Genomic DNA, 27462 nt, shown 5'->3' on the forward strand with positions numbered 1-27462 from the left:
TAGGTCAAACTAAACTAGATTACTCTGTACTAGAAAAGCAAGTCCATAGCTCATTTTTCACTTGGTTGATACTACTTATACTTATTTTATCATTTGATCCATGTAATCACCCAAATGAATATTATTAAATGAATTTTTGTATATATTGGATTCAAAGCACAGGAAAAATAGAAATGCTTCTAAAGTCACAAGGTCACACATCTTAGAAAATGGAAAATCTGAAACTCAAACTGAGCTTTATTTGGTCCAGTTAGATTCCAAAGTGCATATTTCTGGCAATAATATGCAAGGAAAATTTCTCTATAATATTACCAAGCAAAATGTCAATGCTACCCCACCCAGAGAAAGAAATCTGATAACTGTCATAGAAATATCTGTAGGAATTGAAGTACACTATATTCCTTGCATTTGCTATCTACTTACCAAACTAAAATGTTGTTCTCAAAGAAGACCCTCATCTTCCTCTTCCTAGCTTAGGAAAAGTCATGTTGTATAACTTCAACATCTTCTCTACCTGCAGTCAAATTCACTTGCTTAGATCAATAGAGGATAAGTTAGTTTCTGATCTGCTATTAACATGGGACTCATAATGCATTCTTTACCATTCATCAGATGTTTTATCCTTTCTATTTCCTAGTAATCTAGAAATAATAATATGGCTCAATATTTCAGATCAAGAAACTGAGGTATGCAAAAGTGCACTATCATTCAATTATCAGAAAGTCACAGAGACAATAACTGACAGAACTGCTACCTAAACACGTTTTTTTCAAAGTTATTTTTTGGGGGTCACACCTAGGTGATGCTCAGGGGTTATTCCTGGCTCTACATTCAGGAATCACTCCTGGCAGTGGTCTGGGAATGCTGGTGATCAACCTTGGGTTGACAGAATGTAAAGCAAGCATCTTACCGGCTTTGCTCTTTATACTTGCTTTACTCTCTGACCTCATCAAAATTATTACGTTATTCAATATATATTTTGTTGGTTATCTTTTTTGTATAAATATTGATTTTATATATTGGTATAAGTTTAGGAACCACCTAGTACTCATTTCAATTAATTGATTTTTTAGTATTCTGTAATATAACCAGTATCATTTAATTTAGAGTGTATTCAAAAGTAAGAGCAGTTTATATCAAGATACAAACAATATCTCATACTCAATTTTCCTCTTCACTGAACACAAATAATTTAATTTACAATTTTTCTAAGGTTTGCTAATTTGCCTTAGGTTATATGTTTTCAACTCTTGGGTGGGGAAAGGGCACGAGAAAACATAGCTGACCTTGGTTGCCTACAACCTATTGAGAGAAATGTTTAAGTGGATCTTAGTCAAGATTAGGAGTGAATCAGCTAACTCTGCCTAGAAACACAAGAATAAGTTTCTGTGAAAATGAAGTCAAAGCTGAGACCGATATCCACATTCTTTTGGGTTTCATGAGGATTCAGATGTGAAAACGTATTCTACCCTAAAGAGATCTATAGGTTTTAAGAGGAGACAGGGAAGACAGATATTAAAAATAGTTAGTTCCTAAACAAAAAATGGTAAGTGGTATATAGAAAATAATGCAGCAACTGTTTATCTCGAACAGACAAGATTGCCAAGAAGGTTTCACATAGAAGTAATCAAATCTGACTCTGTAGAATTAGTATAAATAAGTGGGAATAAGTGGGAACAATGGAGAACATCTCCCAGAAGTTACAGGTGGGGGGGCGGGGTGAGCAAATACCAACATATGAGCTTTGTAATGGGACTGGGAATAGCTAAGAGCATGAAAATAGAAGAAGCAGAGAACAGCAGGTAGTGGGTAAGTCCACCTCGTCCACCTGATTTACGTTTATTTTCTTTGGCATTGAGCAGTGATTCTGTCAGATGTCCATCAAATCTGCAGCACTGTCTGTGCAACTGACAGAGTTATCCCAGTGCTACTCACACATTAGAAAAACCACGAGGGTTTTTATTTCCCTATAAAAATGATTTTATTGTTTGAAAGACAGAGCACTGCGCAGTATTAGATATTCAAGAGCAAGCTGTATCTTGTGCAACAGCCTAAATTCCAAAGGAGATGATGTCACTTATAAAAACCTATAAATGGAGTAAGGCTTCATGTGTATCTGCACAACTTATCTACAGCAGTACTCAGTGCTGCAACATGACTATCTCAGTTCTTCGGCTGACAGTTGTCCTTGGGCTGCTTGTGTTAATCCTGACTTGCCATGCGGGTAAGCGCTTCTGGTTAGAGCTCACAATATGTAGTAGTTAGCCACAATTGGAGGAAGTTGGTGGCACTGGTCCAGAATATAAAGGAAAGAGGGGAGGGGCACTTTGGACATTGGAGAAAGATAAACAGAAACAGGATTGTCATTCAAATGTGCTCTCAGTTTTTAATTGTTTTTATCTTTGGGGAAAGTATGAAATTAGAAATGATTGATTTTTCTGTATTTTTATGTGATTTAATGATACTCTCCCATATGACTCTCTGAAGATCCTGGGGTATTTATTTTTTGGGAACCCAAAATTGTAGAGGAAATTTTATATGAATATATGTTTGTATGATAATATTATTGATAATAATACTACAAAGAACTGCAAACTTACTCTAGGCCTGGTAGTATAATAAATGGCATATATATATGAAGTTATATATCATGTGTTAATATGCACATAAATTTGAAATATCTTTAAAATATATTTAATTTGAATATACTTGTATATTCAAATTATTCATATTTGAATATACATTTCAAGTCTGACTATGACACAAAAATGAAACTCAGAGACAGAGTGTTTGTAAGATTGAATAACTAATTTTATTTGAAGATGGGAAATCAAACTCAGGGCAATCAAAATAGGATGCTAAAGCATCAAAAGATGTGTAATTTAAGATATGATCTTCATGTATTTTCTAATCTTGAATTCCTTGCATATTAAAAATCCAGCACGTACTTTTTAAGTCAATAAAAAGAAATTACTATACCACAGGAAAATAGAAACTCACAGAAACTGAGGCATGGAAATGCTATTTTACACCTACTAAAGGTCTTCCTGGAGTAATTGTTTAAGTATTAGTACTATATTATGTAAATATGGCAGCGAAAATAAATTAAGTTGAAACTTTGATCAATCACTTTCTAGATATGTGATTTTAGGTGAGTCATTTAAATTCCCTAAGCATCTGTATTCTTTCCTGTAAAACCTTAATACCCTCACTGAACCAAGGAGGATTATGCAGGTGATGAAAGCACTAACCTAGAACCTGCTTAGTAGACAAACCACAAATATGCATTCTTTTTTCCTTTCTCTTCCCAGGTTGAAAACAAAACAATTCTTCTAAGCACTGTAGTTGTCCTATGAGTGTTATGTCTACGAGTGCCCCTATTTTAATTTTAGTACTTAGTATATGTTATAAACATAATAATAGACTTTAAAATAAAACAGTGGAAATGTAAAGAACTTGTTGAAAGAAAGAGCCATTAGCTGAATTAGTACTTAGTACTTAGTGTCCTGGCTTTGGTTATAGGTTCCAGATGCATGCTCCTATCAAATCATTGATTAGAGTATTATAAATAATACATGTTTTCAGAACTGAGAATCCCTCTCTTGTTTCTAATTAAAAGTTTTGACTTGATGATATAATGCAGATGCAATTCTTCTGCTTTAATGTGACAGTCGCCATATAATAAGCATATAATGAGATTTTATTTTTCAAAAATCATGAGATGTTTGGTTTAGAAGTTGGGACCACCTTGTTTAAATCAAACTTGTGGTGGGGTTGCTAGTTAAAATGTAAGGCTTCCACTTATATTTGTATTTCAGATAAACCGTGAATAATCTTAGTATAAATATATCCTAAGTAAGGTATGGATTGTTCTTATAATAAAAAATGAAATAAAAATTTAATTGGGAGCCACATATTTTAATTTATTAATTCTGCCAACACTATATGTGAGGTTGAAAAAAAACCAAAAGATAAAATGTCTGTTTCATCTGGTCACCAGAGTCTAGAGGCAAAGCCTTATGTAGCTATTGACTCTCTCCATTCCTTCCATACCCCTGAACCCTTTATGTCACTGACCAAAACTGTCCAAGGGAACTTCGTGAACCACCTTCACTCTCTAGATTTTGGTCTCATTTTATAAAGGACATTTGATTGAGTCTGAAGAGAAAGAGGCCTATGATTTAAGACCCATCTTGTCTCGATCTTCTTTAGGTCTTTTGAAAATCTCTTAATCTGTTTAGGTATTCAATCCAATGAGGTGAAATCTAAATATGCTCTAAGATTGGTCAAAGATAAAATTACACAGCATTTGTCAAATAATTATTTATATAACTATCAGATGGTATAGAAGTGACATAATTCCTCCTGCTTTTTATTACTATAATACTTTTAATATGACACACTTATAGGTGGATCATAATTTTTCTGTTAAAGACTGAAAATCATCAGACTACTCTGAATCCAGATAATAATATCAGACAGCAAGAGATAACATTTTTTCTTTGCCTATTCGCTCTATAACTTTGAAGAAAACTTCTAATTTTTTCATAAATTCTACTCTTCTTTTTTAATCTTTTCGCAGTTGGAGGAATTGACTCAGAGCCTCACACATGAAAAGCCTATTTTCTACCACTGAACCACCTCTCTGGCACCTTTATTTATTTTTAATTGAATCACCATGAACTACAGTTACAAAACTTTCATGTTTGAGTTTCAGTCATACAAAAGGAAAACATCAGAAAATGGGGCTTTGAAATGAACAGAAATTTTCTCAAAGAAAAAATTTGAATGGCCAAAAAGTAAATGAAAAAAAGCTCTCTGGAACCTTTGAAGCCTCATTCCTTACCTTTAATTTGCAGAGAGTGCCTTGTTTCTTTCATAGATTTGTTGTGAAAATAAAATGGGACAATTCATATCATTGCCTGTCTTAGGTGTGTGCTAAACAAATGTGACCTATAACCATTTGTCTTCATTATCATTGCTATGATTACATGGTCAAATAAGAGCAGCACACGAATTTAGTGAAGGGTAGTACAAGGATTTTCAGGAGTTCCTTGCAAAAAAAAACCAACAAAAAACAAAAAAAGAACTTCCCTTTCTTGTTGCTGAGAATCACCTCTAAGATTATTTTCTGTTTTTCAGATGATAAACCAGATGGCAAACCAGATGGCAAACCAGATGACAAGCCAGATGACTCAGGCATAAAACCAGACTCTGGATTCCCAGGCTTCCTAAACCTCTTGGGCACGGAGATCATAGAGAATGCAGTGGAGTTCATCCTACGCTCCATGACAAGGAGCACGTAAGCACTGAGACAAGTGGTGCTTTTGTCCAGTTTGTTTTTAGTAATGACCTTGTTACATTAAAATGAATGAGAAACAAAATTGTGGTACATATAACTGTATTATTTTAATAGAAAAGTGTTGCCCTCCTTAAAAATATACATTTATGTATAATACATACATATGTGTGTACATATTATATACATATATTATATATATATATATATATATAAACACATGTGTGCCTCTGAATGAATTCCCCTGAACTTCCTGGGGTTTGACACATGCCAGTCAAGTGGTTCAATAAAACATCTTTTATCTCAGAACCAAGAGGGAAGATCACTAGACTAGGGGACAGAAAGCAGGTCTGATCTAGATACAGGTGATAACATTACTTGGACAACATTGAGAGTTACACTATAACTCTTTGGTGAAGTGGTAGATAGTGATGTTCATTAGTAAGGGGTGTGATATGCCCTGTCTTTATTTTTTAGCTAAAGTAAGGTGTGAAAGTAGCAAAGATCACAGTTAATTGAAGCCATAGAGGAGTGTCTGTGGATCTCTCAACAAGAGAACCTATTAGGAAAACCAGGAATTGTGTTGAACGTCGCAGGGAAGTCTTCCCAATGTTCTCATTCTGTTGAAAAATCCAAGTGCCTAATTCCTAAAACATCTTGTTCCAGTCTACATATAAACCCTACATATAAAGCTTTGTCTTTATACTTCTCTATACCTCTGTTCTTCATTCTACCCACATTAATCTCTCAGTTTCAGCACTCCAGAATCAAATTCTTCCTTAGGTTCCTGTTGTCCATCTTTAGTCGTCACCCCTTCTAAACCTGTGATCTCCCATTCTCTCCTTCATAGAACTTTGAACAGTCTAGTATCTCACCTGCTTCAGAATTCCCTGGAGAACTTACACAAAATGCAGTCTTCTACATCTGATTGTCTACTTTCATATTCATATTTTGAGTAGATGCAATATTTTTGCATTTATACTAATTAGATTCTCTAAAAGACTAATACCCAGTAACAGATTAAGAACCACTGCTACATAGAAGACCTTTCATAAATCAGGCAACAATTTATGACCTAGGTTCTACATAAATTAATATATTATCACCTGATGAGAAGAATATACAGTCCTCATGGAAAATTTTTAAAATGTTTTTTTTATTGAATCACCATGAGATACAGTTACAAAGCTTTCATGTTTGAGTTTCAGTCATACAATGATCAAATACCCATCCTTCCACCAAACAAACAAAACAAACAAACACTGTCCTCCCCTTGTTCATCAATTTGCTTGACCGGGCCCAGTTACATCTCCATTTTATTTTGAGACTTGCTGTTACTGTGTTTGGCTAACATCTTCATTTTTTTGAAACTTGCTGTTACTGTGTTTGGCATATTGAATACGTCACGAGTAGCTTGCCAGGCTTTGCTGTGCGGGCGAGATACTCTTGGTAGCTTTCTGGGCTTTCCGAGAGAGGCAGAGGAATCAACCCAGCTTGGCCAGGCTGGCTGCGCGCAAGGCAAACACCCTACCACTGTGCTATCACTCCAGCCCATATCCCAGGTGGAAACATCCCTCCACCAGTGTACATTTTTACCAACAATATCCCCAGTATCCCTACTAACCCCCTATCCCACCTCTCACCCTGCCTATATGGCATATAATTTCCTTTTTGCCCTCTCTCTACTTTGGGGGCATTATGGTTTGCAGTACAGATATTGAAAGGTCATCATGTTTAGTCCTTTACTACTTTCAGCACACATCTCCTATCCCGAGTGATCTCTCCAACCATCATCGACTTAGAGATTCCTTCTCTATCCCAGCTTCTTCTCCCCAATTCATGAGGCAGGCTTCCAATCATGGAGTAATCTTCTTAGCTCTTGTCTCTACTGATGAAAAAGTTATTGAAAAACTTACAAATATTTATTCTATATTGTCATCTGTCTTATTGTGGTTATTGCAACTGTTGATTCTTTTCATTGTTAATATGTACAAAGAGGAAACTGTGAAACAAAAGTAACACCCACTGTCTCACTGCTTGCAAAATACAGATTAGACTCCAACCTAATTCCTATTTCCATTATATACTGAAATGACTAATTGCCCTCTACAAAACCTCACCTAGGTTTTCCAAAAATGCTTCTAACTCAACTCAAATCTGCACCCAAATCTCTTTTACAAATCTTTTCCTGTAAAATTCCTGATTTAAGCTAGTCAAGCTCCTATCACCTAGAATCCAGAAACCTCAGTTTTCTTTGAGACTCCTTGCATTGCATTGCCTCAATCTCAGTACTAAATAATCTAACTCTAGATATACTTCTCTCATCCCTTTCATTCAAGTTCATTAAATTGTTTATGTCTCTCCTTGCTTCAATCCTTACCAGCTTTATGATTTAAACAAGTTTCCTTTTGAGGTTCAGAGATTTCATAATATGTAAAAATAAATAAAAATTTGTTTACTTACTGGGGCCAGAAAGATGGCACAGCAGGTAAGTGTTTGCCTTGCACATGGTCAAACTTGACTCAATCACCAGCACTCGTGTGGTTCCCAGAGTACTGCCAGGTGTGATCCTTATCCACAGAGACAGCAGTAAGCCCTTAGGACTGCTAGTGTGGTCCACCCCTCCAATTTATTAGTTTGTCAATTAAGCAGCTATTTATAAGTCAAACTATATATCAGGAATTATTCTAGGCATATATTACTGAACAAATATATGAAGATATCCCTATCTTTTAGAGATGAATATGAAGAGCTACCTAAACTTACACATGAATAGATAGCTGCTTATTGAAGTATTTTCAGTAAAAGATGAAATAATGACTTGTTAACTAAAGTGTTATGAATATTTCATGTCATCTTTCTAGCATAGAAGAAAAGTGTACCTCAAATAGTATGACACCTTTAAAATCATTCTAACATTCCTGTTTATTCTAAATTTTAATTGTTTTTTTTTTTCTTTTCAAGAGGATTTTGGGGATTTGGTGAGAAAGCAGGAGAAAGCTCATCAAAATGACCACCCCAGGTGATTTTTAACTTGCAATTTTTACACGGAAAGTAGCATATTGAGCAAAAAATTTAAAGGGTTTTTGTTTCTCTTTTCTGGGTCTCCCTTTTAGACTTGCCAATCTCCTCAAGTGTAATTTCTGAAATGAATAAGCTCATATACACACACACACACACACACAATGTAACTCTTAAAAACTTCTTTCAAAGTGGTTATGAAGTTTTTCGGTGTCACTATCATTGTCTGAAAATTTATATTCCATATCCTGACCAAACATTGTTAACTGTGTTCATAATTTTAAAAGTTCTAATAAGACATAAAAGGTTTTACAATGATGTTTTAGTTTGTATTTAATTTTTCTATGAAATAATTTTCATTTGCTCATTTCTTGTCTTCAGCTCATATTCCATATCATGAAATTGAGCACCAATGCTTAGCTATATGCAGATAATTTTTGTTTATAGTTTCTCTTTTTAAATGGATTTAAATAGAAGTATTTATATCATCTCAAAATCACTGACTTAAGATTCTCTTAGAGGAGGGTATATAGTTGTGGCATCAAACAAGTATACACTGGGGATGGGAGGAATCTGATCACTGTCACCAATCTACAAGGAATTGGCCAATCAGAGATATGATTGGCATTCATCTCTACAAGTTCCACCTAGAAAGTTCAGGGCTCACACACACACACTGAAATGCAAACTAACTCACACAATTAGTTACAAATGGAGACTGAGATTTTCTAAAACTTAATTCCAGGCATAAGTACAATCAGTATCTCTAATCTGACACAGTGAAATTTATATACATGTATGGCTTTATTAATCAAAAAGAAAAAGAGAGAAGAGGCCACTGTAGAAATAACAATCGAAAGTTCTGCTGTTTCTTTATTTGCTTCTCTCAATCACGAATACTGAAATATAAAACAGAAATGTTAGAAACATAAAAAACAATTTCATCACTAGTTATCATGAGCTGTTTAACTTACTTTGCTGTAGGAATCAGGCGAAGGGCTATAGATATGATACCTACTTAATTTAATTCTTGCATCCTTGTAAAACATAGGGATTGTTCTATAATTTTTAAGAAAACAAGGGCTGGAGAGATTCATTAATATAACCAAGTTTCTAAGTAAAGAGAGAAGCTGAATTAAAAAGTATCTCAATCCCAGAATCCATGTTCTACCGCAAGTGGCAGTGCTGCTGAAGAACAGAGTAGAATAGTGGGGGAGGAGGCAGCAGAGAATGGCGATTAAATGATATGATCTTAGACATGCCTCCAGGTGCCCATAGAAATAAAACACTATCCCTTTACTTAATTGAGTTACCTTACATGCATCTCCAGGAAACATCACCTTTCCCAAGCACTACTATTTCATATCATATCTGATCTGGGAACGCTCCTTTACACTACTGACTTCATTTCATAACTTGACTGTGATTACCATAACCTCAGGAATCTACTATAACATGTTCTAAAACTTAGTCCTTTCTTTCCCATGAGTTTTGAGGGATTAAAATCAGACTCGGGCTATGAGATCAAGACATACCCATCCCATATATCCTGACCATCATCCACAAAGTCAACTACTAAACTAAAAATATCTGCTTGCATTCTTACATTTCTGTCTTCAGAAAATATTCTACCTCTTGCTGCAAGTGTCTTTGTCTTCATTCAAGATGTTGATATATACCTTTACTTATTGCTACCCATCTCCCAAGTCCTTGGAGTGCCTCTTCAGAGTCTCAAATGATGTGCCATTTAATAGGTAATGCAGCATGAAGTTATAAAAAGTAAAAACATAATGAAGATACAAGCCTTATTTTCCCTCTTATGGGTTGAATGGCCATGCAGTGGTCACTTGGCTACCAGAGTCTTACTTTCCTGACCACTAATAGGGAAAATGTGAGGAATTTGTTCCAAATCTTAATTCCAACATGTTATCACTGCACCTAAAAAGTTTTGAGTGGATTCATGAGCAAATGGTCCATAATGAGCAATGAAGAATAACATATCTAGGAATGTGAAAAAAATTGGGTTCCCCAGACATTTCTGAGTGTGGCTCTGGAAGGCCCAAGCACTGTTTTGGGGGGTAGAGAGTGAACAGGTATGCTTCAATAGTACCATATCCTCTGTGCTAACACTGGGTCAAACATTACTGGGAGTTGTCCCTGAGCACTGGAGCGATAGCACTGCAAGTAGGGTGTTTGCCTTGCACGTGGTCGACCAGGCTGACCCGGGTTCGATTCCTCCACCCCTCTCAGAGAGCCCAGCAAGCTACCAAGAGTATCTCACCAGCACAGCAAAGCCTGGCAAGCTACCCGTGCCGTACTCGATATGCCAAAACACAGTAACAAGACTCACATTGGAAATGTTACTGGGCCCGCTCGAGCAAATTGATGAACAATGGGAGGACAGTGCTACAGTGCTACAGTGGCCCTGAGCATTTCTTGGGAGGCTCTCCCTCCACCCCAAAATTGAAAATTTCACTTCAATTTTTTAAATATGTCATTGAACATAATAGAATTAGACTTTTATTGCTGAATTGATATAAAAATCTTAATTCATAATATTCTATACCTAAAATTTATATCATTATTTACAACACAAAATCTTCTAATATTAAAAATAAAATAGACCAGCCACCAGAAATATGGCTTAAGTGGTGCCATATTTGCCCTGCTAATGTGAGCCTTTGAGTTTGAGCCCCAGGAAAACAGAAATAATAAATTTTGTCTTTTAGTTAGCCTGGAGAAAAGGAAGTTTCCATGGGGAGATTAAGAACAGCTAGTTTGATTAGTAGAATCCCTTTAAACCCTAATGACTCTGCGTTTAATAAGGACTTTTAAAAGTTGTGTTTGTATAATTGTCTCATAATCAAAAGTGAGTCATCATTTTAGAATTAATTGATTCAATAGCAATGATTCAATAGTAATACTGTTTCACTAGTATAATGTGGCCAGAGCTCTAGATATTTCTTAAGTTAAGAATGATAGATATAGATCAAAGTCTATACCCATCTTGCTCTTACACCATTTGCCTCCATTTGCCTTTCTTATCTACTCCTTGAGTGCTTATTTAAACCATGCCTACTAAGCATCATGCTCTCTCAGTGTTACAAGATAAATACTACTGTCTAGTTACTGACAGTTCATATTCTAGCTATTATCCAGCACAATGGAGGACTGTGTAGAGAAGAGTGAGAGAAAATGTAAAGAAACACATGGAGAAAGGGGCGGGCATTTAGAGAACTTTACAGGGGAGGTAGCCTAATGGGTTGTTCGCATGTTTTGCATGGGAGAGGTACAAGTTTGATCCCCTTAGTACCATATGCTACCCTGCACACCCATTCAGAAGAAACCCCTGAGCATCACTGGGTGTAGCTCTACAAGAAAATAAAATAGAATTTACCCGAAAAGATTCTTTTTTCTTTCTTATGCACAAAATCTCAGTTGATAAGCAAAGAGGAGCAATATCAAAACAAAACAAAACAAAAACCAACCACTCCTATAATCAGACCCCTAGCTAATTTAAGTTCCTCAAAACTTCTGCTATTTCTTTTACTGTTTACCAGGACACTGCTGAATTAAATCCCTGGGCTAAATCTATGTGCATTTTCCTTTCATTCCTGTTGCTGAGTCTTGCTTTATACATCTCAGATTTTCTTTTTTTGTTGTGTACTCATTTTTTTTGTTGTGTACTCATGATGTTGCTTGTGTACTCAAATATTATTATGAGTGCTGACTTTGCATTCATCTCACACTTTTAAAGTGCAGAGGGATGCAGATGTTAAAGTTTCAAAGGTCTTAGTATTTGTCTTAAACCCGCTCTAGCTGGTAATTGTTTCTCTCTCTGACTTGTATTTCTAAGGACACACCTACAGGGCTCCAGAGTAATCCAAAGGCAGCCGAATCCTGCTTTTCCAGTTCTCCTGCTTAGGAGTCCTCCCGGACAGAGGCCTCAAAGCAGCTCCTAACAAGTTCTCAGGATTCAGGCGCTGTCATCTACCAAATACAGTTTAATTTTGAACACCTTGCCTTGGATATTTTGTTTCTAGAAAGAAGAATAAATGTGTCTTCTTTGGGGGTCACTTCTCCCACTTGACTCTGCCAATGGCAGGACTTTTTCCTGGGCATGTTTAAAATTTCTAATGCTACAGAAAATAAGACAAATTGAAAAAAAAAAAAGTATTGTTAGCCAAAACACAGGAGCTCAAAACGAAGAAACTAAAACCCAGATGAAATAACTAGTCTGAAGTCTGGTCCCAAGCAGTATGCGTGTCTGAAAGTTGATCTGAGCCTCACTCTGAAAGCAAGTTCCTAACCCATAAAAATAAATGGTTTCAGAGTTAAAACATTCCATACAGCCTTCTTGGAAATGTGAACCTGATTTCTTGGGCACCAAACTTTAAGAAAAATAATAAGGTTAGTTTCTTTCATGAAAGAATAGCTGAGTATCAGGGAGGGGGATAGTGTGACTGTTCTCAGCTCCTTCAGCAGAGGGAGCCTTCAGATACATGACAATAATGTTTGCCTATGAAGGTTAGAGAGGATTGCACCTTTGTAAAACTTGACTCAGGTGATTCTGAAAAATTCTCCCCAAATCAGTTCATCTGCGCAATAATACCTGAATCAATTCCTGTAGCCCAGTATCATTAAGACACTGGTCTAATTTAGAATAAAACCAAGTTTATTTCTAAATTTGTGGGGGAAAAAAGGGTTTTTTTGTTTTTTGGTTTTTTTTTAGTTACTGTCCTGGACCCTGCCCCTCACAAGCTTTTGGACTTTGAAAAAAACTGCAGTGTAATCTCAACAAATCTCAAGTTTGTTTGCCTGTCTTCCTCCTGTTGCATACAACTGTTGTTGTATATAACTCTGCATAACACACAAAGAACTTCTAATAGTATAGGTGACTAACCAAAGAGTGAACACCTACGGAATATTAAAAAATAGATATTATTTTTCATAATGGTATCAGACTACCTATTTTCTACATTTTCCAGAAACTGTACCAAAGTCTATTTTTCCAGTTTCATGGAAATATAATTGGTATAAACATTGCATAAGTGTAAAGGATGTAATGTGATGATCTGACATATGTATATATTGTGAAATGGTTGCCACAGTAAAGTTAATTAACACATCTGTTACCTCACATAATTACCATTTTTAGTGAGAACATTTGAGACATACTCTCAGCAACTTAAAAACAATACAATATTATAAACCATAGTGGTCATTATAAATGTTAGATCCACAGTAGTTAATGATTTAATAACTGAAAGCTTGTTACCTTTGACCATTTGTGTTTTTCCCACTAACCATCTATTCCTGGAGACCATCAAAATGCTCTCTGTTTCTACAGAAGGGAATGCCCTGCCACAGAGGCAGGGTGGAGTGGGGGGGATGGGGGGGTGGGAGGGATACTGGGATCCGTGATGGTGGGAAATGGGCACTGGTGGAGGGATGGGTATTTGATCATTGTGTAATTGAAACCCAAGCACAAAATTTGTAAGTCTACAACTGTACCTCATGGTGTCTCACTAATAAAAAAAAAAATGCTCTCTGTTTCTATGAATTTCAGTTTTTTTAGATTCCACATATTGATCCCACTGGTGGCATAATATTTATATAATACAGTATTTTTCTGATAATTCACAACACAATTCAGTTAGTACTCAAGATTTCTCCATACTGTTATGAATATAACGATTTTTTAACACTAGATAATATTTCATCATATATATACAGATTAGTTTACACATACTGCATCATTTTATTCATAAAAGATACCTATTAAAGGTATCAATCACACCTCTTTAGTCATTATCCATATCTTTATACAGATACTTAGATTATTTCTGTGCCTTGGGTACTGTAAAGAATGTTGCAGTGAATATTATCATAACTATTTTTTTCAACCTAGTGAGTTAATTTAGTTTGGATGAATACTCAGAAGAACTGTTGGAACACATGATAGCTATACTTTTAGGGTTTTTTGTTGCTGTCGCTGTTGCAATCTTGGGGGCTGCATACAGTGATGTTAAGATCCAGGGGGCCATGCATGCCAGGAGTTAAACCGAAAATCTCACATATACAAAGCATATGCTCTACTACTTGATCCATATCCCTGGATTTGTTTTTATTCTTTTCCATACTAACTGCCTAATTTATATTTCACCAACAATATACAAAGGGTGCTGGAGAGATAATGATTGTACCAGGGTCTATCCCCAGCTCCACATCTAATCCTTAACTCTGAGCTCAGCAATCACTCCTGGTAGTTCTCAGAGGACCATATGGGATGCCAGAGATCAAACCCAAGTCAACCATGTGCAAGACAAATACCTTTGTACTCTCCTAGGACCTACAAAACAGAACTTATCTGAAAGTATAACTTCAAATCATATCAAATCCTTCTGCTATGTCCCACTCTGCCAGAGCTGAACTATACAGTTTAACTTGCTCTTGTGATGGAGGACCTCCCTGAACAACTTGCTTTGCATCTCTTTTCCACCTACAATCCTCTACTTCTGCACCCAGCCATCTGGGATCCTTGCCCCTCTTTAAATTCTGTAGTCATTTTCTTTCCTTAGAGTCTAGCATTTACTCTGCCTACTATCTACAGTTCCAGGATAGCCACAGACCTACCCTTCTCTTATTTCAGTCTTTCATCAATTACCTTCTCAGAGAAGTGTTTAATTAGCACTCTGCTAAAAATAGCACTTTTGCTCAGCAGGTCTTATCCCTTTTAGCTACTGTATTTTTTTTTACTTTATTTACTTCATTCTTTTTGCTGCCTATGCCAGAAGACACATATTTTTCATCTTTTATTCAATGTTCTTGGAAAATTATTAGTTATTAGAACAATGCCCAGCAGAGAGAAATCAATAAATATGTGTTGTCTTCAGTATTCAACTTCTTAAAAATAAAATTAAAAAAATCTTTTGGCTAAGGAAAATATAATAAGGACGAGAAGTTGGATATCATTTGGTTCCTGCATTTTCGGTATCTCATAATCTTAACACAGAAGATAGAACCACATTAGTAATAAATACACTCAGCATGATGGAGTTGATAATATAATGAAAGATTTTAAGATGTGGAGACTGAGAGGAGAAATAATTCAAACACGGGAAAAACTTAAACTAAAACTTAGAGCGTGACAGTATAGCATTCAAAAATCTCCCTTCAAAGGCTGCCTTGTGGGAAAAGGCAGCTCAGATAGAGAAGGGAGCACCAAATAAAGGGTGTTGGGAGGATCCTCCCAGGATGGGAAAAGCATGCTGAAAGTAGACTCTAGACCAAACGTGATTGCCACTCAATGCCTCTTTTGCAGACCACAACACCCAAAAGGAGAGAGAGAACAAAAGGGAATGCCCTGCCACAGAGGCAAGGTGGGATGGGGGGGATGGGGTGTGGGAGGGATACTGGGATCCATGGTGGTGGAAAATGGCCACTGGTGGAGGGATGAGTATTTGATCATTGTGTAATTGAAACCCAAGCACAAAAATTTGTAGTCAACAACTGTACCTCATGGTGTTTCACTAATAAAAATTAAAAATAAAATAAAATCTAAGAAATAAATAAAAAAAAAGACTGCCTTGTTTGCTTACCTGGTTAACTATTCTGGAAGCTTCCTTAGCTCTCTGAGCACTGAGAGTATTTGTGTTTAAGCAAGTGACTCTCCTTTTAATTTCAGTGGCCAGATTTCTGTCAGTTTTTTTTTTTTTTTGCTGAAAATAAAATATGCAACTAAAGGTAAGGTAAAGGTAAAGGCCCTCCCGTTGATCGTTGATTTGCTCGAGCGGGCCCAGTAACGTCTCCATTGGAGACTTTGTTGTTACTGTGTCTGGCATATCGAATACTCTCGGTAGCTTGCCGGGCTCTCCGAGAGGGGCGGAGGAATCGAACTCGGGTCGGCCATGTTGGCCGCTTGTAAGGCGAACGCCCTACCCGCTGTGCTCTACAATAATTTTTTAACTTACAAGATACACTGTTGTTTAGGTAATAACAATAGAGTTAAAGTTTATGGTATTAGTACACAAAATTACTACACAGGACCTCATGGAAGTGCCTACAGTCCCGCAACACGGTCAGTAGTCTCCTCTAGTTTGGTCTTTCCACACCCTTCCTTTCCCTTACTATTTGGTAATTGACTTTGTACTCCGATGCCAAGGGCTTGTTTGTCAATGTTCAATACTGTCTACTCACTTGTTTTGTCTCTATATAATCTATAGATGAGTGAGAGCATCTGACATTTGACCTTTTCTTTCAGACATATCTCACTAAACATTCCATGTTACTACAACCTGCATGACTTTGCATTTCTTAAAGCTGAATGGTATTCCATTCTGTGTATATACCATAGCATTTTTATGGAACATAAGGGAAGTTCAACACCATGTACCAAGTTAGTAAACTGCTGTCTATAAACACTACTAAAACACAATGAAACACTATTCCACTAGAAAGACAGATGAAATCCTAGGTTTTGCTACGACACAGATGAAGCTAGAGGGTGTCATGCCAAATGAAATAAATCAGAGAGGACAAATGCCACATTATCTCACACACATTTTGTATATAAAGAAAAAAAATGGAATCTGATTCTTATTTATGAGTCTCTCTGTCATACCATGAAAGACTTTGTGCACATTTACCCTTTTCATTTTCTTTTCTTAAATAAAATATTCTGAATTTGACCAAAAATCAAATAATCAATGGGAGTGCACAGAGGTAAATAAAATCAAACAAATTGATCTGACAGCAGAACTACCAAGCAGAGGGCATGGAGAAATAGAGTGGACATTAACAGTACTATAAAATAATCAGCATAAAAACTGGGCAACGGTGTTTATTTTATAATTCCTGGCAATGCAAAAAATTATATGAGTAATTATGAACATGCATTTTCAAACATCAAAAATAAGGTCACCTCTGGCCTAGGGATGTGGCACAAGTAATATAGCGCAGGCTTTGTATATTCAGAGCTCTGAGTTTTCCTTGGCTCCCTCTCCACAACCACCTCCAAAGAACTAAATAAAATAACCTCTCTCATAATGTGTTATGACCATAACAGATTGATTTGCATTTCTCAAACAGTGAGTGAGATGAACACCTTTTCAGATACCCACTAACCATTTATAGTCTTCTTTGGAGAAGACTTATCTCCTCTTCCCATTTTTCATGGGATTACTGGATTTTTTGTTGTTGCCAATCTTTGTGGTAGCTCATATATTTCTTGGATATTAGCCTTTTATCTGATTCATTGTATGCAAATATTTTCCCATATTTAATAGTGCACCTTCTAAATTTAGCATTTTTTAAAATTTTTACTAGTGAGACATCATGAGACACAGTTGTAGACTTACAATTTTTTGTGCCTGGGTTTCAATTATACAATGATCAAATACCCATCCCTCCACCAGTGCCCATTTCCCACCACCACGGATCTCAGTATCACTCCCACTCCCCATCCCCCATCCCACCTCCCTCTGTGGCAGGGAATTCCCTTTTGTTCTCTCTCTCTTATTGGGTGTTGTGATTTGCAAAAGAGGCAATGGGTGGCAATCATGTTTGGTCTATAGTCTACTTTCAGCATGCTTCTCCCATCCTGGGAGGATCTTCCCAACACCATTTATTTGGTGCTCCCTTCTCTATCTGAGCTCCCTTTTCCCCTAGCATGTGTGGTTGGCCTCCAAGCCATGGAGTAAAATTCCTGGTACTAATCTCAGCCATTCTTGGGTGTTAGTTTCCTATTCTGTTATTTTATGTTCCCCAGATGAATGCAATCTTTCTATGTCTATCCCTTTCTTTCTGAGTCATTTCGCTTGATACTTTCCATGTAGCACCACTTGTATGTAAATTTCATGATACATGAAATTTCATGAAACATGATACTTTCATGAAACTTCATGAAATTTCATGAAACATGAAATTTCATGAAATTTTATGAAACATGATACTTTCCATGTAGTACCACTTGTGTGTAAATTTCATGACTTCGTCTTTTCTAACAGCTACATAGTACTCCATTGTGTAAATGTACCAAAGTTTCTTTAACCAGTCACCTGTTCTCGGGCACTCAGGTTTTTTTCAGATTCTGGCTATTGTAAAGAGTGCTGCAATGAACAAACAAGTGCAGATGTCACTTCGACTATACTTTTTTGCCTCTCTGGGAAATATTCCCAGGAGTGGTATTGCTGGGTCAAATGGGAGCTCAATTTCTAATTTTTTTAAGAATCGTCCATACTGTTTTCCAAAAGGGTTGAACCAGTCGGCATTACCACCAGCAGTGAAGGAGGGTCCCTTTCTCGCCACATCTGCACCAGCACCAGTTGCTTTTGTTCTTGTGGATATGGAACAGTCTCTGTGGTGTGAAATGATATCTCATTGTGGTTTTGATCTGCATCTCCCTGATGATTAATGATGTGGAGTATTTTCTCATGTGCCTTTTAGCCATTCGGATTTCTTCTTTGTAAAAGTTTCTATTCATTTCATCTCCCCATTTTTTGATGGGGTTGGATGTTTTCTGCTTGTGGAGTTCAACCAGTACTTTGTATATCCTTGATATCAACCCCTTATCGGATGTGTATTTGGTGAATATTCTTTCCCATTCTGTAGACTGTCTTTGCATTTTGGTCACTGTTTCTTTTGAGGTGCAGAAGCTTCTTAGTTTAAGATAATCCCATTTGTCTATCTCTGTTTTCACTTGCTTGGCCAGCTGAGTGACATCTTTGGAGATACCATTAGTTTCTATGTAATGGAGTGTTTTGCCAACTTTTTCCTCAATGAACCTTATGGATTCCAGTCTGATGTTGAGGTCTTTAATCCACTTTGATCTTACTTTTGTACATGGAGTTAGGGAGAGATCTGAGTCCACTTTTTTGCATGTAGCCGTCCAGTTTTGCCAGTCCAATTTGTTAAAGAGGCTTTCCTTGCTCCACTTCACTTTTCTTGCCCCCTTATCGAAGATTAGATACTCGCATGCTTAGGGGGAGATGTCAGTATATTCATCCCTGTTCCATTGGTCTACAGCTCTGCCTTTGTTCCAGTACCATGCTGTTTTAATTATTACTGCTTTGTAGTAGAGTTTGAAGTTTGGGAGGTTGATTCCTCCCATTTTCTTTTTCCCAAGAATTGCTTTAGCTATTCGTGGGGGCTTATTGTTCCATATAATAAATTTAGCATTGTTTTAGTAAAAGTTTCTGTTGCTATGTAAAGCTTTTCAGTTTCATGCAGTTCCATTTTTTATGTTTACTTTATTAAGAAACTACCAAAACATTTTTCCAGAATAGTTGTACCATTTTATTTTCACACAAGTGATGTATGACCAATTTTTTTTACTCTAAAGTAAGTTTTAATTTTATTTATTTTTTTATTATAAAATTTTTAATAGTGAGACATCATGAGGTAGAGTTGCAGACTTACACATTTTTGTGCTTGGGTTTCACTTATACAATGATCAAACACCCATCTCTCCACCAGTGCCCATTTCCCACCACCACGGATCCCAGTATCCCTCCCACCCCCCATCCCCCCATCCCACCCTGTTTCTGTGGCAGGGCATTCCCCTCTGTTCTCTCTCTCCTTTTGGGTGTTGTGGTTTGCAAAAGAAACATTGAGTGGCAATCATGTTTGGTCTATAGTCTATTTTCAGCATGCTTCTCCCATCCTGGGAGGATCCTCCCAACATCTTTATTTGGTGTTCCCCTCTTTATCTGAGCTCCCTTTTCCCCTAGTATGTGTGGTTGGCCTCCAAGTCAAGGAGTAAAATTCCTGGTACTAATCTCGGCCATTCTTGGGTATTAGTTTCCTATTCTGTTACTTTATGTTCCCCAGATGAATGCAATCTTTCTATGTCTATCCCTTTCTTTATGAGTCATTTCGCTTAACGTAATACTTTCCATGTAGTACCACTTGTATGTAAATTTCGTGACTTCGTATGACCAAATTTTTAACATCTCAACTAGTATTTGATGGCTTAACTTTTATGATAAATTTTATGTTTTTCTATAATGTTGATAGTTTTTTCCTAGCTTCCTAAAATAATCTATTTTCAAAATCCTCTTAACTCAAACATTCTCCATATTAACATATTACATTGCCGTATTACATCTATTACTGATCTCAGTGACACAAAACTCTATCCCCCAGTCTCCTCTATTTAGCACCAAGAAAGAAAACACCAAATCTTCCTTCTTGGGGCATAGGGATTCCTTAGTGGCTAGAATACCTGCCTTGGAAGTGTAAAGCAACAAATACAATCCTTGGTGCCATTCACATGCACTGAGAATTAAATATGTATAAGCACAGCTGGCAAATACACAAGTTAAAGACCCCTTGCAGGTACTAAAACCTGGGTGTGTGCAAGCACCACACCTAGAGTGACACAACATGCCAGTGTCCTGTTAGCACTACTCTTGAGTGAGCACTACAACCTGATATGGGACCCTAGATCAACACCCAAAGCAAATGTGTGACACCTGGTCATTGCAACAGTAACAACAGCAAAGGCAGATTGTCGCAGGCATTAAAGGTGGAGAGAAACTTGAATTTTAAATTAAGGCTTAAAACTGCTGTCAGCTAGAAAATTTAGTATATTTTCCTAACTAACGAATGGTTCCATGAAGAGTGAGTTTGAGCTAGAACACATGTGAAGAAAGGAATACTGATGAGATGCAGAGCTAAGGAAAGGGGAAAGTATCCCTTGTACAAAGCCTGGGGCACCTATGCAGCTACAGGAACTCTAGAGTTTGTAACCCAAAGGAAAAACTATCTAGGTATTTCTAAATAAGGGTATAAAAACATAAAACGAAGATGATCCATGCATCTTTTTATTGCTTTATTCATTCCTTTCAGGGTTCACTACATTTTATGATGGTTGGTTTACAATTATATAGAATAACTATTAGCCAAGGAGAAGGGGAGAATCATCCTCATTCCTCCTCCATTCTCATTTTCTGCTTCTATCACACCAAAAATGATAGAGCCAACTGAAAGACAGAAAACACAAGAATGAAAAACAAGCTTAGCTTACTTGAAATTAAACTATTTACAAAAGTAGACCCTCTCACTAACCTTTTTTGTCACCATTTTCCTGTCAGAAATCCGAAATGGAAAATGGTAAAGTCACCCCGAAACATTAAGTTCATTTACTCATCGAAAAGCTTTTTGGACATAGGCACACCATTATTCATTTCTGCACCTTTGTATTTATTGTGCTTATAAAAGTACAATAGCTAAGATATAAAGTCAACCCAGATAACCAACAATAGATGAATAAATTATGAAGATGTGGTAATATATACACAATGGAATACTATGCAACTATAAGGAACAATGAAATCTTGCAATTTGCTGCAACGTGGTTGGAACTAGAAGATATCATGTTGAGTGTAGTAAGCCAGAGAAGTAAAACAAACACAGCATTTTCTCACATACCTGTGGTGTATAGAGCATCCTAGGCTCCAGAGTTTATGGAGGAGGACAGAAAGGGAAAGAAATCAAGGGAGTTCATTGGTGGTGGTAAAGGTACACTGGGGGAGGGATAGGTGTTAGATCACTGTATGACTAAAACTCAATAATAAGAGCTTTGTAATGGTCTATCTCACAGGTATTAAATTTAAAGAATTTTCTCAAAAAAGAAATCAAAGATGAAGGGAATAAGATGAGAAATGGGACAAAGAACAAGAGTCAGGGCTCCATATCACTATACTGGTGGTGTGGAACAGTGATATAGCCATATCCAAGCACAGACTCAACAACACTGAAAACATGAAACCTAATCTGCAACCACCAACTCTGTAATGTACCTCTCAAGGTGTCAAGTGGAGGATGGAACAGGGCATCGGAGGTATGGAGTATGGAAACAGTGTTAGAGGGGTTATTATTGAAATATTATATGCCTAAAACTCAGTTATCAATAACTTAGTACATCATAGTTCTTTAACTAAATAAAACTATTTTTGAAACAAAAATTCCTTTTAGAGTATCACAGTATGTGGTCACAGTGCACACCAACACTGCTGGACCTGAGTATTGAACTCTCCCTTCAGTTGACCAACCATCACCATGATTGACCTGTGAGTTTCCATAACTCACAGAGGGGAGATCTCCATCCCACAAATTTTGTCTTAGGATCCAGGGATTTTATTCAGGAGGTAGATCACATGTATTACCCATGTAGGGCTCCTACATTCACTGTGTGTGGTCCCTATAATTAAAATAATTCATTGTCCAAGTGTAGTTATTGCACTTACTTGATATTCAGGACATGCAAGTTGATATGAATATAGAGATAGATACCTGTTCACAAGTGGGATCAAGACGGGGTGGGGATGTAGTGATGGGAGTGGGAGTACTCAGAATGACTAAGTCCTATTCTTTAACAAACTAGTATCACAAGCTGTAGTTACCAGCAGTTTCTTCACAGATTCAGATGCCTCTGGTCCCAGCTCATCCACACATTTCTTCAATCCTTCCACAAGATGTTCAACAGAAATCCCCAGAGTTCTCAATAGATTCCTTAATGGGTCCAGGGAAGAGAGAATCGTGTCCACAGGTAAGATTTTGTTGACAGGAAGTGGCAAACTGTTGATGAGAAAGGCTGTGGCTGCAGGATTAAAAACAAAAATCCATTTGAGCAGGTACCTTCCCCTCCTGTCTGTAATTCATCTTCCCCTACTTTCTCCTTTCATAGCTGCACTGTAGCACCACTCATCTTCATATTTTTAGAAAAAAATCTTTATTAAACACCATGGCTTACAGGGTTGTTCATAATACTATTGTTACAGGTTTTTGACGTTCCAACATCAATCCCATCACTTGAATGACCTTCCCTCCGTCATTGTTCCCATTTACTCTAAGAGTTTTTGCCTCAAACTTTTGCACTATTGGTCCACTCTCCCTAGAATCTTTCTCCCCCCCAGAAACTACATATCTATCTTCCTAACATTATTTGATTCATCTTCAAATGTTACATTTCAAAAAGACCCAACCAGTTACCCTTTATTTCTAGTTTTTTTCTTACAACTATCTAAAATCATTAAACGTTTTGTCTATTTCTTCCTTTCTCTGAAATATAGATTCAATGATAACAAGGAATCTAGGTGCATTATTTTACTTTAATTCATGTCTAGGACAAGCCTTTGCATATAGTAAGGACCTTGCTTTCTCTCTCTCTCTCTCTCTCTATATATATATATATATATCAGTGTATATACAGATATATACATCCACTATAAGTAAACCACAGATATATTTATATATGTATATATACATATATATACATATCTATTTATACAGGTATGTATATGTATGGACTGGAGCGATAGCCTTGCACTCGGCCAACCCACTGACCCAAGTTTGATTCCTCCAGCTTTGATTCCTCCGCTCCTCTTGGAGAGCCCGGCAAGCTACCGAGAGTATCTCACCCACAGGGCAAAGCCTGGCAAGCTCCCCATGACTTATTCTATATGTTACTGGGCCTGCTTGAGCAAATCGATGAACAACTGGAGGACATTGACAGTGACAGTGATGTATATGTATATATATGTGTGTGTATATATATATATCCATATATATCTGTGGTTGACTTATAATAAATGTACATGACATGTAGCTGGTTCACAAAACATGATTTTGAAGCCAAATGAGGTGATACCACAATGAACCTCCACTTAGGGAGATGGGTGATCCTATTGGTTCAGGAAACTGGCCCCAACCAATTCAACTCAGTTCAACAAATATAATTGGCCACTGAATTTATGCCAATTTTGAGCACCTATTCTAGATGAATAAGAGATGAATTCTCAATTCAGATGACTAACATAGTGTAGAGGACAAAGGGGGTATATGTGCATGCCACAGAGAGAGGCATGTACAGTGCAAATATTATGGATAAAATGTAATGGGAACACAAAAGAAGGGAAGATTAACCCTTGAGTGAAAGAATGTTGCAGAAATATTCCTAGTAGAAGTTTGCTAGAGCTATATCTCAAACATCAGCATCATCAGGTCAAAAAATGAGCTCTATCAGAAAGAGAAGGAGAGACCTAGGAAGATGGCACTCATTTGTGGAACATAAAGTAACAGAATGAGAGACTAACATCCAAGTACAGGAGAGATAAGTACCAGGAGGATTACTCCACAGCTTAGGAGCCGGCCTCGCATACTGGGGGAAAAGGCAGCTCAGATAGAGAAGGGAGCACCAAGTAAAGGGTGCTAGGAAGGGCCGTCGGGATGGGAGATGGAAACTGAAAGTAGACTATAGACTGAACATGATGGCCACTTAATACCTCTACTGCAAACCACAGCACCCAAAAGGAGAGAGAAAGAGAGAGAGAGAGCAAAAGGGAATGTGCCTACCATGGAGTTGGGGTTGGGTGGAGGGGATGGGGCGGGGGTGGTGGGAGGGATGCTGGGACCACTGGTGGTGGAAAATGGGCACTGGTAGAGGAATGGGTACTCGACCATTGTATGACTGAAACACAAGCACTAAAGTGTGTAAGTCTGTAACTGTACCCCATGGTGATTCACTAATAAAAAAATTTTTAAATGTTAAAGGGCAAAAAAAATGAGCTCTATTTTTAAAAAGGGGAAATATTTTTTAACAAAGGCACTAAGATGTTAGTACATAAGCAGAAAGGTGCAACCTTTTTTCTCAGATATTCTGCAGCAAAGAATTCCAGAATATGCAAAGAGGAGTATAAAAGAAAGGCTGTGAAACTCAAGTGAGGTGAGTGTTTTCAAAGCTTTGAATACCATACTAATTAGTTTTCTGATATCATTTAAGTGTTATTAAGGTTTTTATATAAAACAACTGCATTTCATATTTCTGATTTTAGAAGGAGAACTTTTATATATTTAATGAGTCAGAGGGAAGGAGTAGAGAATAAGAAAAATACATATGATATATATTTTTACAAGGCACAGTTTGCATATTGTCCGGAAAGAGACAGACACCTCTTGGTTTTATGGTTAATTAAGTTGGTACAGAACAGATAAACAGAGAAAGTAACAGGAAATTTTAGTGCACAGAAACCCCATGAACTAAGACTTTTAAAATAAACAAAGCAGTTAGTATATATACCACTTAATTAAAAAAAACAGTAAACTTGTGAAGTATTTGTAGTAAGCAAGTAGATCCAGTTTGGTTAGCATAGTTTTCTCAGCACTTAATTCCCCATCTCTGCCAATAAGGAAATCTCTCAGCCTCTAGACACAGGGATAATAGCTCTCACAGGGGAGATTTGGTCCTTGCTCTCAGGATGGAGAAAGGTCAGGGTGTTCCTCTTGCACTGACTATCTCTTAAGAAAATTTAATTTTAAATAATCAAAGTGCCACCCTGTCATATTTTGAAGAAGCCTATTCTCAATCCCAATAATATATATAAATTTATTATGTATATTTACATGTACATATATATGTATATATGTGTAAGCACACAAACACACACATAACTACATACATTGTTCTGCTGAATAAAACCCTGAATACAGAGTTTATTTTCCATCGGAATCTTTTTATTCCTCAATTCATAGAATAAATAAGTCGGTCTGTCTACTTTACGTTCATCTTTCATCAGTTTTCCTTACAAAATATTTTTTTCTTTCTACCCACCCTTCTGCTGCCTCTTCTATCCACAAATATTATACTAGAGAACAAAAGCATCAAAGATTATAAAGCCACAGATTTATTCAAAAGTTCAATAAGTGTTAACAAGTCAAATTTTCATTGCAGCACTCAGTTCTCATTACTTGTATCTTTACTTTTTAAATAGTTAATGCCTACTCTGTATGTACAATCCAAAATTGTCAAAACTTTCTGTCCTTTGAATGAGCAGTGATCAGAATTAAATATTTTAAATATGCATTCAAATATAATTTCCATATATTTACAGTGACTCTTTCCCAAAACAATATACCCATTTCTGTTCCACTAAACCAGGTTCTATATTCCACTTGGAAATTCAACTGTTTTTCTCTGTACCCTCACAGAGTACTCTTTTTACCCTCACAGAGTTCTCATCATTGTACATTATAATAATCTAGTATTGTAAAGATTTCTATAGAAATCACATTACCTCTGACAGACTGTACATACCATGAGAACAATAGTAATGACTAATTAAAGGCAGAGTCATCTTCTGCTTTTCAGCACTCAGCATACCATAGCCATTTAATAAATACTGATTGAGTTAAAAGATAAGTGTAACTATATCTTAAATTGGAAATCAATTTATAAACATGTCTGATTAGAAATCAAATCAGCAAGGACTTCATATAATTTCAAAGTCATAAAAATTTTAAATTCTAGAGTTTTAAAACGTTTTTGTGAAACAATTACAAAATTTCAATTCAGATATTCAACCACAAAATGTGCTTTGTTCACCCCAGTGGGAGTTAGTCAACTTCTTGTGTAGGATGAACAAAGTGTAGTACGTGTATGGGTTCAGCACTCGGAATTTGAGATGAGAGGGCCTCTCAAATTCCTTCTGACTTTACTGCTCACTGCCTCTAAAACTCCCTCTACCATAGTCCCCTAAGATACTTGTCTTCTTATTAAGATTTCTTCTAATAGAAAAGGAGCAAAACAGCAAAACCATACGTTCCAACTACTTACCGGAGTATGTGCAAATGCTGAGCATTATCAGCACGAACACAGTTACCAGCTTCATGACAGATTACCTGTGATATTATATTAACCTGGAGTTTAAAACTGAAGTGGAAAACCCAGTGAATCCACCAACCACAGGTTCCCCTGCTGTGCCAAGTACAGCAGTTACTTAAGCCCCCAGACATATTATAGCTCCACTGAGGGGGGACTCATGTTTCAGTCACAGCACTTGACTCACCCCACTGAAGAACATGAAAGTCACGTTACCTTGCTAACAAAGTTGTAGGTGTTTTCCTCTTTCCTCTTTTTCCCATGAGAAACAAACCCCTAAAGCATTTTCAAGGGCCACTTGCACAAGCCCTTGCAGAGATGCCAGAGGGAGGCAAAGAGCTCTAAGACACATTTGCTGAAAACATGTCAAAAATAGAAGTCATTGTTTTATATTGAAGTTAAAAGGAATAAAAAATTTGTGGCCTACTGTGTTTTTTCTTCAGTTTGGAAAACCACATTACCTTAGAGTTACCCTATTGGAGAA

General features: G+C 36.7%; 2 protein-coding genes across 2 annotated transcripts; one reads left to right on the forward strand and one right to left on the reverse strand.

Annotated features, from left to right (window-relative positions):
• The first annotated feature begins 2154 nt into the window (after positions 1 to 2154).
• CUNH5orf46 (chromosome unknown C5orf46 homolog) lies at positions 2155 to 5306 on the forward strand. Its single transcript, XM_056124738.1, has 2 exons — positions 2155 to 2224; positions 5143 to 5306. The coding sequence occupies exons 1-2, from the start codon at positions 2155 to 2157 to the stop codon at positions 5304 to 5306; spliced, it is 234 nt and encodes a 77-aa protein (XP_055980713.1).
• A 15896-nt stretch (positions 5307 to 21202) lies between these two features.
• SCGB3A2 (secretoglobin family 3A member 2) lies at positions 21203 to 26988 on the reverse strand. The gene is made up of 4 exons (XM_056124739.1): positions 26934 to 26988; positions 22726 to 22922; positions 21389 to 21407; positions 21203 to 21303 (listed from the first exon to the last, which is right to left on the reverse strand). Exons 1-4 carry the CDS (start codon positions 26986 to 26988, stop codon positions 21203 to 21205), a joined length of 372 nt encoding a protein of 123 aa, XP_055980714.1.
• Between the last annotated feature and the right edge of the window lie 474 nt (positions 26989 to 27462).

The sequence above is a fragment of the Sorex fumeus genome, unplaced genomic scaffold, assembly GCF_029834395.1.
Source record: "Sorex fumeus unplaced genomic scaffold, SorFum_2.1 ptg000051l, whole genome shotgun sequence".
Taxonomy (NCBI): domain Eukaryota; kingdom Metazoa; phylum Chordata; class Mammalia; order Eulipotyphla; family Soricidae; genus Sorex; species Sorex fumeus.